This window comes from Polypterus senegalus, chromosome 15 (assembly GCF_016835505.1).
Source record: "Polypterus senegalus isolate Bchr_013 chromosome 15, ASM1683550v1, whole genome shotgun sequence".
NCBI lineage: Eukaryota > Metazoa > Chordata > Cladistia > Polypteriformes > Polypteridae > Polypterus > Polypterus senegalus.
In genome coordinates this window covers 5,460,301-5,475,466 of record NC_053168.1, presented here as the reverse complement: position 1 = coordinate 5,475,466, position 15,166 = coordinate 5,460,301, and the positions used below count along the sequence as shown (strand labels likewise).

Here is a 15,166-nt window from a genome sequence, read left to right as displayed (position 1 = left end):
GAGACTACACTTACAGAAGGATTGGTCTGTGGAGGGCATTTTTACAAAGTCTCCATTTTTGGGATTCGCGTACACTGGGGAAGTGAGGGCGAAAGGCGAAAGCAGAGACTAATGTCCGCAATTTTTAAATGAAGACGTAGTAACTTGGATGAGGCTTAAGACTGTTTCTCAAAGTAGGGCTCGCCCCAGGCATTCACAGTTCTTGTGGTAAAGAGGACCGCTAACCAAAAAATCAAAGTACGTCCAGATGAGCAAAGATTCAGTCACCTGGAAGACTTTGAACAAAAACAACCACATGTAACACTCTTTGAATCCAGATCACAGACAGAGCGGGGTCTTGTGTGATGACCAAAATATCGTGGTGGTGATGACATCAGCAATCGCGACCTCCCAGTTGATGATGGGAACGTCGTGTTCAGTAAGAGAAACGTTCTTCCCTCAAGAAGGCAACGTCCATTCCAAAGCAAATATGGTGTCCTGTAGCAACATGAAAAAAATATTTTCAAATGAAAATTCAAAAAAAATTATTACTGGTAAATTTGAATTCTTTGAAGGAAAAAACAAATAATTAATGTGTGCTTTTCATGAAAAGACTACAGAAAGATAGAAGAAGAAAAAATGAAAGGAAAGAAGCCAATCAAAACAACAGAAAGCCTAACCCAGAATTCAGCAGGCAGGCTTCGGCCTTCACAGGCCCAATATGGGGCCCGAGCTTTTAAAGATGTAAAAACACTCAGAAATATCATTAATAGGAGAGGCAGGAGGAATACCACCTAACCTTGGACCCACACTAACAGAACAAAGTTCCAAAGCTGTATCCAGCAGGGGGCGACTGTTTCCTGGCATTGAGGCAGAACAGACTGAGCCATACACATCCCTTTGGCGGAAATGATCAGACGAGAACAATATGGTGCAGAAAGGGATACATGTAATTAACTTGCCTTAAAAGGTCACTTCCATTCCCAAAAATATAATGCATCATTATTTATATTGTAAATACAAGAACACAAAAGACGGAAAAAAGGTTTGGGGAATCCACCCCCGGATAATGTGATGAAACCGAGTAGTCACAAGGGACTGTGTCCAAAAACGGGACTGAGACAGAAGGACAGTAGGTGGTGGAGAGGAAGAGGCGGGTCCAGGAGGGAAGTGGCGGAAGTGAGGTCAGGAGGAGGGTGTGGTCTAGAGAGGAATGAGGAAGCTGGTTAAGGTTTCGGTCTTCTTGTCATCTGGTGGCCTGCAGAGAAAGGAGATGAGGCGCCAACCCCGACTCACCATTCATGCACGGTTAAGCTCCTTTGACGGCCTCCCAAGCGCACGTGTGTGACAATCCATACTCACCCAGGCCGGAGGGATGCCAACAGAACAGTACAATCGACATCCCGTTCTTGAGTGGGGAACGCTGACAATTAAATGTCCCATCCAGAGGCATAGAGACGGCTCTAAGTCTTTTTTTTTTTATAATAGAGAGAAATAAGTGGACAGGACTGGCGAGGTTTGTTGGGCTGAATGGCCTGTTCTCGTCTCGAGTGTTCTAATGTCCTCACTACGGTCATCATTAATAGGATCTGTGATCACGTGCTCACCTACCGGCGACCGGAGTAGTCTGGTTTTACGCCTAAGAAGACTAACATCGACCCCATCCTGGCACTGAGGGTTCTCATGGAGCGCAAACACGAATATCAGCAGAGTTTCTTTGCAGTCTTTGTCGATTTTCGGAAAGCGTTCGACTCAGTTGATCGAGCTGCCCTGTGGGACATCCTGAGACTTCATGGATACTTTACTGGATATCATGGCCGGCCGGTCCACTGGTACTGTGAGTGTTGTGCAGAGTGGAGGCAGGACCTCTGTGTTGTTCCCAGTTGATTCTGGGGGTCCGTCAGCGCTGTGTTCTGCTCCTACTCTGTTCAGTGCTTGCATGGACTGGGTGGTGGGCAGAGTTTGGGGTCCAGCGGCTGGGGGGCATCTGTCGGTGAAGAAAGATTCACGGATCTTGACTTTGCTGACGATGTTGTGATCTTCATGGAGTCAATGGAGGCTCTGACGGGGGGCCTCATGAGACTGAATGAGGGGTCTGAGTGTCTGGGCTTGTGAGGGTCCTGATGAAAACCAACATCCAGGCCTTTAATGACCTCTTGGACGCGGCCATCAGCATTGTGTCTGTCTGCGGAGAGACTGTCGACCTCATCATTGAGAGGTTTACTTACCTCGGCAGTGACATTCATACTCTGGTGACTCTTCCTATGAAGTCATTAGATGGATTGGGAGAGTATGGGGGGGTCATGAGGTCGCTGGAAAGTTGTGTGCGGCGCTCTCGTTATATCAGCAAAAGGACGAAGGTCCAAGTCTTTAGAGTCCTGGCGTTCCCTGTTTGTGAGTCATGGATGCCATCCACTGACCTGAGACGAAGACTGGACTCCTTCATGTGTGTCTCTTCAGAGAATCCTTGGGTGCTGCTGGTTTGACTTTGTGTTGCTCACGGAGTCCTGAATGAAGCACATGACCTGCAATTGTGAGGGAGTGTCAGTTACGGCACTACGGCCATGTGGCGCGATTACCCGAGGGTGATTCTCATTTGTTTAGGGCCCGAGTGGCTGGACCAGGCTAAGGGGACGCCAGCATAACGCCTGGCTGTGGCAAATAGAGGGTCATTTCTGGAGGGTGGGACTGGACTGCGTGTTTGCCTGGAGATCGATCCTGGCTGTGTCGTCGTGTGGTGGGCGCGACAACTCGCTGTACCAGTGCGTGCCCCCCTAGCCTGACCTGACTTTGCCCCTGAAAACACTCAAACCTTCACAAACGGTTTGATCCCTTTGCTCTGATCTATGCCTCACCATAATTTGATTATGGAGGTCTACAGGGATTTACTTGGACGACTTCATGGTTTGGTTTTTGTCTTGCCAGGCATTGTTCTGTTCTGTTTATTGTATTGTGTTGTATTGACCCCCTTCTTTTTGACACCCACTGCACGCCCAACCTACCTGAAAAGGGGGTCTCTCTTTGAACTGCCTTTCCTGAGGTTTCTTCCATTTTTTCCCTACGAGGGTTTTTGTGGGAGTTGTTCCTTGTCTTCTTAGAGAGTCGAGGCTGGGGGTCTGTCAAGAGGCAGGGCCTGTTAAAGCCCATTGCGGCACTTCTTGTGTGATTTTGGGCTACTCAAAAAGAAATTGTATTGTATTGTGAACTGTGGGACCTTCTCTACACGGGTACTCACGGACTTTTCAAAATCATATCCGATCAATTCAAATTGCCACAATCAAGTTCAAGACACATCTCAAGCATAATTAAAGCAAACGGTAAGCAACGGGGGGAAATGTGCAAACCTTGACATCACTTTGGTTTTTTGAGTGTAGACTGCTGGGCAAAAATGGCAAATGAATCCATTTAAATGCAGAAAGTGAACGGGTCTGAATAAATCGTGAATCCTCTGTAAATTCATCTGTGAAATTTGGATTGGGAACCCCTCAGAAATGTTGTTGGTGGACGTGGACCATTCATCCATTCAGCCTGTCTGGTTATTCATTTAGACGAGTTTTAAAAACCGTCAAAATCTCCGCTTCGATTACATGACATGAAATATAAAGAACTGCTTCTCCATTTCCTTTCAGATGTACTTCCCCTTCTTCTCCACTAGATGTCCTCAAACACTCAACGACGGGATCAACGTGGGGCGTTTATTGATTGGGCCGCTCCGGTCACGTGTGCTCAGCACGCGTCTTATTGACGAAGGGAGTCGCCGCTTGGCTTTCTCTGTCACTGCTAAACAAATTTAGGTGTACATGTAATGGACAGGAGTTGCTAGTTTCATTTTATGTTAGTTTCAAGCTTTTTTTTGTTTTCCTGTGTAGTTAATTAAACACGTCCTCTGTCTTCATTGGTAACAATTTAGTAAATTGTAAAATGTATACCTCAGAAGTTGTGACAGAGCTCTGAACCTGCGCTCCCCGAAGGACGCTGTGCAAAAATAAATAAGCTGATAATTGGACTGAGTTGAATGATCATCTACACAGATAGACAGATAGTGAAAGGCACTATATACAACAGACAACTGACAGATAGACAGACAGTATAAAACACTATTTACAATAGACGAGGCAGACCGATAGTTAAAGGAAATACTGTATATACAATAAATAGTGGAAGGCCCTTTATATAATAGAGAAATAACTAGTGAAAGGCACTATATGTGACAGACAGATAGATAGATAGATAGATAGATAGCAAAGGCACTATGTAATGGATAACTAGATAGCTAGTGAAAGGCACTATATGTGAGATAGATAGATAGGAAAGGCACTATATAACAGATGGACAGAGAGTGTGAAAGGCAGTATATGCAATAGTTACTGTAGCAATAGAGAGGTAGATTGAGGCAATATATGCAATAGAAATGAAAGGCACTATATGTAATAGATACATAATGGAAGGCACTAGGGCAGCACGGTGGCGCAGTGGGTAGCACTGCTGCCTCTCGGTAAGGACACCCGGGTTTGCTTCCCAGGTCCTCCCTGTGTGGAGTTTGCATGTTCTCCCCGTGTCTGCGTGGGTTTCCTCCCACAGTCCAAAGTCATGCAGGTTAGTTGCATTGGCGTTCCTAAATTGTCCCTAGTGTGTGCTGTGTGTGTGTGTGTGTGTGTGCGCCCTGCGGTGGGCTGGCACCCTGCCCAGGATTTGTTCCTGCCTTGTGCCCTATGTTGGCTGGGATTGGCTTCAGCAGACCCCTGTGACCCTGTGTTAGGATAGCAGGTTGGATGATGACAGACTGGAAGGCACTATACTGTATATAACAGATTGAATTATAGTGAACTGCATGATATAAAATAAATACAGAGATAGTGAAAGGCACTATATACAATAGCTAGATAGTTATTTAAAAGCTCCATTTGTGATAGTGAGACAATGAAAACGCTGAATACAATAGGTAGTGAAAGGCACTGTATGCAATAGCCAGATAAATAGGTCATGAAAGGCACTATATATAATAGATGGATAATGAAAGGAACTACATGCAATAAACAGAGGTAGAGAAATAGTTAAAGGCAATATATACAACAGATAGAGAGAGAAAGGCGCTATATGCAATAGATAGATACTGAAAGATGGAACTATGCTGCCATTGTGGTAGTCATGCCAACATATACAGAGAGGGGGTCCACCCTGGGATTTTAACCAAAAGTTGGCTGCAGCTTTAACTATCCAGCTATCCATTATCTAACCCACTAAATCCAGTCCGGGGTTGTGGGGACCAGAGACTAAAATGGCAAGACTGGGCAAAAGGCAGAAACCAACCCTACACAGGGCACACTTGGTCACGAGGGGACTGCTGAGATTTGTCAGTTAACCTTAAAGTCACATGACTGGAATGTGGAAAGCAAACAGAAGTTCCAGCAGGTCACTGGGAGAAGGTGCAAACACTGGACAGTTAAGTGTGCAGAATGGGACTCCAAGGCAGGAGTCTGGAGCTGCCAGGAGGCAGCAGTAACCATTGTGCCACCCGTCACTGGCCACCTTCTCAAAAAACCAACATCTGGTGTAATGAAGAATTCCTGGAGGATTCTATGATGGTCAGCTGCCCAGGTCCTGATGCAGCAAATTAGCCCCAAACCAGAACATTTCAACCCCATGCTTTACAGACAGGATCAGGTTCTTCTTGCCAAATCCTGCCTTTGGTGTTAATCAGCCGTGTCTCCTGGTAGTGTGAGGATACAGCTCCAGCTTTGGTTCATCTGTCCAGAGCACAGTGTCCCAGGACTCCTGGCCTTCACCTTGGTGTTCACAGGCACACTTCAGTCTTGCTCTGATGTTCTTTGCAGACACCCAAGTTTCCTTCTGACGTACCTCCCATGGCCATCTCATTTGCATAGACTCACGACACTTAGACATCAACTGGGATGGCCTGGATTGGAGAAGATGGCAGTTGTTTGAAATTGTCTCCACTTACAAATGATCTTCCAAACAGTGGAATGGCTGATTTTAGGTATTTGGAGATTCTTTGAAATGCATTCCCAGACTCCTAGGGATCTAGAGCCTTCTCTTTACAAATGTCCCAAACGTAGTAAAATGCATTACTGAACATATTTGTGATGCACTATCTGCTGGAATGGCAAATGCAATACATACTGTATGTCTCTGTTATATACCATTTGGTATGGAATTCATAAAAGCAGTGTTAATGTTTGTGACGCGCCATCTGTTGGAATATCAATTGCAATGTGCTTTATTGCTACAAATGCTTGTGATGAACCATCTGTGGGAATATAAATGCAATGCATATGGCTCTGTTATATACCATTTGGTATGGAATTCATAAAAGTAGTATTAATGTTTGTTAGGTGCCATCTGTTGGATTGGTAAATGCAATTCAAATGTCTGTTTTGTGCCATTTAGTGTTGGGTTTGCATAAGCAGTGTTAATGTTTCTGATGCACCATCAGTTGGAATGACAAACGCAATGCATATTGCTCTGTTATATACCATTTGGTATGGAATTCATAAAAGCAGTGTTAATGTCTGTGATGCACCATCGGTTGGAATATTAAACGCAATGCATTTTATTACTACAAATGTGCTGGAATGACAAATGCAATGCGTATGTTTCTGTTATATGCCATTTGGTATGGAATTCATGTAAGCAGTGGTAATGTTTGTTATGCACCACCTGTTGGAATGACAGAGACATAGTAACCAGACAGACACACAGATGACCCATGCTGTAGGTTTATGTTGTACTTATACACTCACCTAAAGGATTATTAGGACCACCATACTAATACGGTGTTTGACCCCCTTTCGCCTTCAGAACTGCCTTAATTCTACGTGGCATTGATTCAACAAGGTGCTGAAAGCATTCTTTAGAAATGGTGGCCCATATTGATAGGATAGCATCTTGCAGTTGATGGAGATTTGTGGGATGCACATCCAGGGCACGAAACTCCCGTTCCACCACATCCCAAAGATGCTCTGTTGGGTTGAGATCTGGTGACTGTGGGGGCCATTTTAGTACAGTGAACTCATTGTCATGTTCAAGAAACCGATTTGAAATGATTCGAGCTTTGTGACATGGTGCATTATCCTGCTGGAAGTAGCCATCAGAGGATGGGTACATGGTGGTCATGAAGGGATGGACATGGTCAGAAACAATGCTCAGGTAGCCCGTGGCATTTAAAAACGATGCCCAATTGGCACTAAGGGGCCTAAAGTGTGCCAAGAAAACATCCCCCATACCATTACACCACCACCACCAGCCTGCACAGTGGTAACAAGGCATGATGGATCCATGTTCTCATTCTGTTTACGCCAAATTCTGACTCTACCATTTGAATGTCTCAACAGAAATCGAGACTCATCAGACCAGGCAACATTTTTCCAGTCTTCAACTGTCCAATTTTGGTGAGCTTGTGCAAATTGTAGCCTCTTTTTCCTATTTGTAGTGGAGATGAGTGGTACCCGGTGGGGTCTTCTGCTGTTGTAGCCCATCCGCCTCAAGGTTGTGCGTGTTGTGGCTTCACAAATGCTTTGCTGCATACCTCGGTTGTAACGAGTGGTTATTTCAGTCAAAGTTGCTCTTCTATCAGCTTGAATCAGTCGGCCCATTCATTCTCCTCTGACCTCTAGCATCAACAAGGCATTTTCGCCCACAGGACTGCCGCATACTGGATGTTTTTCCCTTTTCACACCATTCTTTGTAAACCCTAGAAATGGTTGTGCGTGAAAATCCCAGTAACTGAGCAGATTGTGAAATACTCAGACCGGCCCGTCTGGCACCAACAACCATGCCACGCTCAGAATTACTTAAATCACCTTTCTTTGCCATTCTGACATTCAGTTTGGAGTTCAGGAGATTGTCTTGACCAGGACCACACCGCTAAATGCATTGAAGCAACTGCCATGTGATTGGTTGATTAGATAATTGCATTCATGAGAAATTGAACAGGTGTTCCTAATAATCCTTTAGGTGAGTGTGAGTGTGTGTGTTGCTATATGTGTGCATATGGTGGTACAGTACCGTGTGTTTCTGTGGCTCTGTGCCCCTGGGTGAAATGAATACAAACTGCGGTAAACTAAGGCACATTTTTATTGTTTTTTTTTTCCAGAAATTTCATAATAAATATGACTGGTAACAAAGCAGGAACAGGTCTTGCTGACTTTGCTTAGACAGATAAGTAAAAAACAGCAAAAGGTGAGCAAGAAAACGTGTGCCCATTAAGGCCCATTTGCTTAACGAGGTTTGCTGGATTTCGTATTTAAACAGACGTCCACACTGAACTGATTATCAAGCCAACTCAGTTCAAGTCCTACAGAGGAGAACTTCAGGATCAGAGCCGGCGTGATTTAAGGCTGATTTATTCTTCTGTGTCGAGCCCATGCCGGAGTTGTGCACGGAGGCTACGCCATCGAAAGCGATTTATAATTTTTTCAATTGCTAGGTGGTGGCGTTTGTACCACACCAGAAAAGTGAGCGATCCATTGAAGTGCAGGCGGTCTTTGCCCACCAGGACCACCGCTCCTCTTGCTACACATTTTCTTCTGTAGGCGAACGTATTTGTCCCTCTTTTTGATACGTTTGCCGAATTTGAAACCTGATGACGAATAGAAACACTTTTCTAGAAATCCGTAGCTACCGACCAGGCCAATCAGAGTCGCGGGGTGCACACATTTTGGAGGAGGTGCACGTCAGGTGATGCCGGAGAGACCCCCATAGGTGACACGGACTGACGCGTAGCTACAGCTTACTAGGCTCGACACACAAGGATAAAATCAGCCTTTAGCAGTTGAACCCCTAACTCCCAATGTATAGGGTGGTCCAGATCTAATTATGCAACTTTTAATGCAATGCAGGAAAACAATGCAAGACAAAAGAATTGATCAAAATATCTTGTAATAAATGAGAATGGACTTAAATTGAATTAATTCACTGATTTTCCATGTAATGTCCCACTTGTCCTTCATTCAGTTGTGAATTCTCTATGTAATAAACATAATAAGTTATAGTGTAATGAACATTGCATAATTAGATACGGACCACCCTGTACACTCGGTGCCATTTGATTTAACGCAAATACACAGAGAAATAGTTTTTGTAAAATTCAGTATTTAAATTGGCAGCAGCACAATAAATCAACTTCTGCACAGCAGAGCCAGACTGCACTTTTTAAACTCAAGGCACCATAGGGGACCCATTTTTGGTTTCCCTAAAGAACCGTCCATACAAAGGTCCCAGGGTGGTCCTTTAATTATTTAGATCCATTCCGAGGGTCCATGAATAGACGGTAAGAGATGTGCCAAACACCAGCGGCCTCCAACCCGGACCGAGACCTTCATCTGCCGGTGTCCCACCTCTCCCAGACGTTCAAGATTTCTCTTTCGTCCACATATTCAGAACCTTCTCAAAGCCCAAAGAACCGACTTCATACGCGGAGGGCCCATCGTAGAACGAAACGCATCTGCGCCAGGCTACGGCTCAGCGAGGGGCTGCACGTGTGAAGAGTCTGCGCCGTTAACTAAAGATCTGATCACATTAGAACAAAAAAATCAAACGACAAGTCTGTCCTACTGTCTGGACACCAACGCTTAGAATATTTCAAATAAAAAATATAAATATGTACATCAAATAACCTCACTTATGGAAATAATGCAACTGTGCAGACAAGCCGCCCAACTGGACAGATCAGAAGACGATGACGGGACAAAGGCAACAGACTGGAAAAGCAAATCAACGTCGGTTTGTTGCATTTCTGCCTATTTGTCTCAGTCGACTGCGTTTGCTAATAAAACTAAAACTCGGGCTCTTCAGCGGACTGAAAGTTAAAATTTGCTCGACTCGACAGAACGGCCCCTCACAACTAGCAGTGGCCGGCCATTTTCGATTCACGTCACTGGATCGATTCTTTAGAACTGCCCGCTTAAGGGAATCGATTCTTTTTGATTAATTTTCAGGATTAGACGCTGGCACAAACGTAAAATCCACCCCTCTGATCGCATCCCAAATACACAATTTAATAATGCATACATTATTTTGTATATATACACACGTATGTGAGTGGCTCTGTGTGTGTATAATTAATTATACGGGGCTGGGCAATAGTAGGTTTACAGAGTTCATTCTTGCATTATTAATTATTGTATTATCGATTTGTATTATTTGTCTTCTTCTTATTTTGAATCCTTACTTATGATTTATCTTGAGCATAGGAAGTAGGCGTACGAGAATGTGTAAATAATGAAGGCCGGCGATTTGTGCACTTAATTGCCCTGTGTCATTCTTTTGAGTTAATAAAGTTAATAAAGCGATTGAGTTAATAATCATAACTTGCACGTCTTTTTCCATACGGACAACTGTAAACCTTCTTTTGCCCGACCCTTGTGTGTTTAACATGATGTTAATTCATAAGACATTGCCCTGTTTCAGTACACTAAGCATAAGAAACAACACATACTTAGGATACATAATTAAAATAAGACATTCTGTTACAAAATCGGAAGTGAAGAAGAAATGTGTGACTCGTTGTCAGGTAATGATTTGTTCTCAAATCAAATGAAGAATCGTGCAACTTGTTCTTGGGTAACGATTCGCTCACGAATCAACTTATTGGGAATTGTGTGACTCGTTCTCGGCTAATGATCCATTCCCAATCTCAAATGGAGGAGAATCGTGCAACTTGTTCTTGGGTAATGTCATGTCCATGAATCAAATGAATGAGTATCGGGTGATTCGTTCTCCGGTTAATGATTCTGTTCACGAATGAGCTGAACAAGAATCGTGCGACTCAATCTCGAGTAATGATTCCTTCATGGATCAAATGAATCAGAATCATGTGACTCAATCCCAAATGAAACGAATGACAATTGTATGACTCATTTATGAATCAAAGAAGGAAAAACATACGAATTGGTGTCAGGTAATGATTAATTCTTAAATCAAATGAAGGAGAATCCTGCGATTTGTTCATGGGCGATGATTCATCCATGAATCAAATGAACGAGAACTGTGTGATTTGTTCTCCGGTAGTGATCTGTTCCCGAATCAAATGAACGAGAATCGTGAGCTTTGTTGTCGGGTAATGATTCAGTTTGCTAATCAAACGAAAAAAAAACTGCATGACTCATTCCCAGGTAAAGGTTTGCTTATGAATCAAATGAAAAGAGAATTGTGCGACTTGTTCTCGGGTAATGATCTGTTTACAAATCAAATGAAAGAGAATCGTGCGACTTGTTCTCGGGTAATGATCTGTTTACAAATCAAATGAAAGAGAATCGTGCGACTTGTTCTTGGGTAATGATCTGTTTACAAATCAAATGAAAGAGAATCGTGCGACTTGTTCTCGGGTAATGATTCAGTTCGAACTCAAAACAAACACAAAATGATACATGCCCAGCGAAGTCAGTGTACCATAAGAAAAGTATGCTAAAGATGAAAGCGAGTAATTGTTAGAAATTAGAATTCTATTTTTATAAGGTTCAGTTTTTTGTGATTAATCTGCTAAATGTACAAAGTAGCATAAACAATAAACATATCAGTTCTAATATTATTTATATATTCATTTTAAAACAATTCCAATAATGCATTTTACAAAATAATCAATACATTCTAAATGTGTTGTTACTCTTTTGTACTTGTATGATGGATGGGAGGATCATCAATGAGCGAGTGTTCGTTCACCGATACAATTTGAACTCAAAGGAATCCTAAGTGAAGCGAGTCGAGGCTCCCGATTCAGGCGGTTCTTGCTCACGAGCTGTCAACATCTACTAGCGTCGGTGAAACGAAAGACGCTGATGGCATCATGCAGGACATGCACGCGTTACAGCACTCAGGTTGAACTCCATGTAATCGATTCATTGGAGCGCGTGAAACGGTTCATATGATTCACTGTAGAGATTCCCTCAAAAGGAGCAAATTATTTGTTTGTCACCCCTCACTACTCACAACTACAGAAAGGAAGTCAATAAATTAAAGCAAACGGCCTGCAGTTTTCCAAATTGTGAGCAGTTATGGAGCCTTTTTTGGAGCAGCATTAGGCCTGGGTAGGCCTATGCTCGCAACAGTTTACAGCGTACTTTTTAATTTTTCTTTCTTTTTTACAAATAATAGTTAACTTATACTGCATAAATGTATTTTAATACATGCCACTCTTGATTAAAATATTACTTAAATATTAACCTACACAGAATCATCAGTGTTACTTTACCTGTTAAAAAGTATTTGGAATGCGGTTAGCAATTTTACAGCATATGTCTACCTAACAACATTTAGAAAATAAAGACTGACAATACATTTTTTCACCACCACTTAACACATGTGAGGCTATCAACTAGCAACACGCTGAATGGATTAGTTACATCAGTGGGCGAAAGAAATGTAAAAGATGTCTACGCCAAACTACCTTTTAGGCTTTATTCACAAAAGGAAACAAACAGAACTGCAAAATGTTCCAGTGTCTGATGTCGCCACCGAATCAAAACTTTACCAGTGGCTTTGATACCAGCAATGTCTACAGCCACACAGCTGCTAAATTTCAAAGGATTGGCCTGGCGACAGACTTGTCCGAAATTCATGAGCTCAGTTGGTACTAAACTGTCCGAACAGCCGGTAAGGCAAGCGGCTTTAAAGCTTATTGGTACAAGCGGTAGCAGTACGTGACTGGAATGTGGATATCGAAAGACACAGATATCAAGAGACACGGAAATTGAAACACATGGATATTAAAAGAAGCAGAAATTGAAACACACAGAAATCGAATCACATGGATATCGAAAGACGTGGGTATTGAAACACATATTTATCGAAAGATGCGGAAATCAAAAGATGTGGTTATCAAAAGACATGCACATTGAAAGACATGGAAATCGAATCACATGGTTATCGAAAGTCGTGGATATTGAAAGAAACGGAAATCGAATCACATGGTTATCGAAAGACGCGAAAATCAAAACACATGGTTATCAAAAGATTTGGATATTGAAAGACGTGGAAATTGAATCACATGGTTATCGAAAGACGCGGTAATTAAGGACAGACTCATTCATAGATTGAGAAACTGGAACCACTTGCAAGACATGAGTCAAATAAAGCTCACGGGGCAGCCCTTTGTAAATTCACAAATTACAAAGAATAGCAACAACGATCATGCGTCTGTTTGCCATTATGTTGGCCATTTGTGCCTTGCGGTGGGCCGCTCTCCCGCACGTATAATCGAAAGGTAGACCGTCAGTTTATTTTCAGCATTTGTAAGTGGATTTACATTATTGTTTACAAAAAAAAAACAACATTCATGCCAGATGAGCACATGAAAAACAAACAAACAAACAAACAAACAAATTAAAAACTGGATGACCCCATTTATGTTAGTATAACTAGATTCCTTTTTTTTTTGTATGTATATTTTAAAATAAAATTATGCTCACTTGTGTCAAATTCCAGACTTAAATCTTGGTAAACATAATTTGAAATATTTTGTCTTTAAAAGCTTTGGCTAAATGGGCTGTTTGTTCAGAAGACTTTGTTAGTGGCTGCCTAATTATTGACAAGCTGGTCGCTCACATTAAAACTCGATTTTTTTAAAATGTAACGGGGCTGGGCACAAATTCTCCATGATTGATTTATATACATACATCTTATATTATATATATATATAAATTGTTTCAGAGTTTACTTTCTGCACAAATGTTTTGTATCCTGTATACTGTTTCCTTTGGAATTCATTATGAAATACCAAGCCCGCTTGCGCCTGCTTAGACGTTCTCATTTTCGGTTGTGTTCATTGGCTCTTTTTCGGTTCCGTCTTGATTCGTCGTTCCATCTGGAGTTTCCTGGCTTTTCTTAAGTGGATTTCCTTTCCTCATAATGAGCCCAAAATCGATTAAAAAAACAAACGCTGATAAGAATCCAAATGCCTAAGAAGAAAAAAAATAGAACAAAAATGTACTTAATCATTTTGAAAAAAAAAAAACAAAGCTTTATACTTCATTAACTAAAACAATCAAAGAGGTAGGTGGTCTGACTTCATACAAATGATAATCGCCAGCCCACCCCGTTTTCCTTACAGTAGTTTTTACAGACGCTCCAGGCTTCTTTCACTCTGACTTTATTTTGAGACCCAAAAAATCCACAATGGGTCAACAGCACAGGAGTAGGGTGCACAGCCATGGCCAAAAGGTTCTGAGAATGATCCAAGTGTTGGTTTTCACAAAGTCTGCTGCTTCAGTGTTTTTAGATCTTTGTGTCAGATGTTTCTCTGGTGTACTGAAGTAGAATTACAAGCAGGTCAGAAGTTTCAAAGGCTTTTATTGACAATGACATGAAGTTTATGCGCAGAGTCCATATTGGCAGTGTTGGCCCTTCATTCTTGTTCAAGACCTCTGCAATTCACCCTGGCATTCTGCCCATCAACTTCTAGGCCCAATCTTGACTGATGGCAGCCCATTCTTGGATAATCAATACTTGGAGTTTGTCAGAATTGGTGGGTTTTGGTTTGTCCCCCCACCTCTTGAGGATTGACCACAAGTTCTCAATGGGGAGTTTCCTGGCCTTGGACCCCAAAATGTTGATGTTTTGTTCCCTGAGCCACTTAGTTTTCACTTTTGCCTTATGGCCCGGTGCTCCATCATGTTGGTCAACAAACTGTCCTTGGATGGCTGGCAGAAGTTGCTCTCAGAGGATGTTTTGGTCCCATTCTTTATTCAGAGCTGTGTTCTTAGACCAAATTATGAGTGAGCCCACTCACTGCCTTGGCTGAGCAGCAACCCCACGTGACATGAATGGTCTCAGGATGCTTTACTGTTGGCCTGACACACGACTGATGGTAGCACCGCTCACCTTTTCTTTTCCTTTACCAGATGCCCCTAACAAAAGGGATTCATCAGAGAAAATCACTTGGCCCCAGCAATCCAATCCCAAAATATCAATCTCTCCCTGAGGTTTTTCTTGGCTTCTCTGATGCCCTTCTTGACATCCACCAGGCCATCCTCCAAAAGTCTTCGCCTCACTCACACCTGCCTGCTACCATTCCTGACCAAGCTCTGCACTGATGGTGCCCTGATCCTGAGCCACGAATAAAGAATGGCACCAAAACATCCTCTGAGAGCAACTTCTCCCAACCATCCAGGAACAGTTTGGTGACCAACATGACGGAGCACCGGACCAGAAGGGCTCTGGGAACAAAACATCA

General features: G+C 42.6%; 1 protein-coding gene across 2 annotated transcripts in view; it reads right to left on the bottom strand.

Moving 5' to 3' along the window:
• Nucleotides 1–11,331: 11,331 nt before the first annotated feature.
• The window catches only part of cmtm6 (CKLF-like MARVEL transmembrane domain containing 6), a 65,706-nt gene continuing 61,871 nt past the window's right edge, over nucleotides 11,332–15,166 (bottom strand). For both annotated transcript variants that reach the window (XM_039736601.1, XM_039736600.1), the window contains one exon: nucleotides 11,332–13,892. In XM_039736601.1, the coding sequence (XP_039592535.1) occupies nucleotides 13,731–13,892 (162 nt within the window). In that variant the 3' untranslated portion in view covers nucleotides 11,332–13,730. The remainder of the gene's footprint in view (nucleotides 13,893–15,166) is intronic.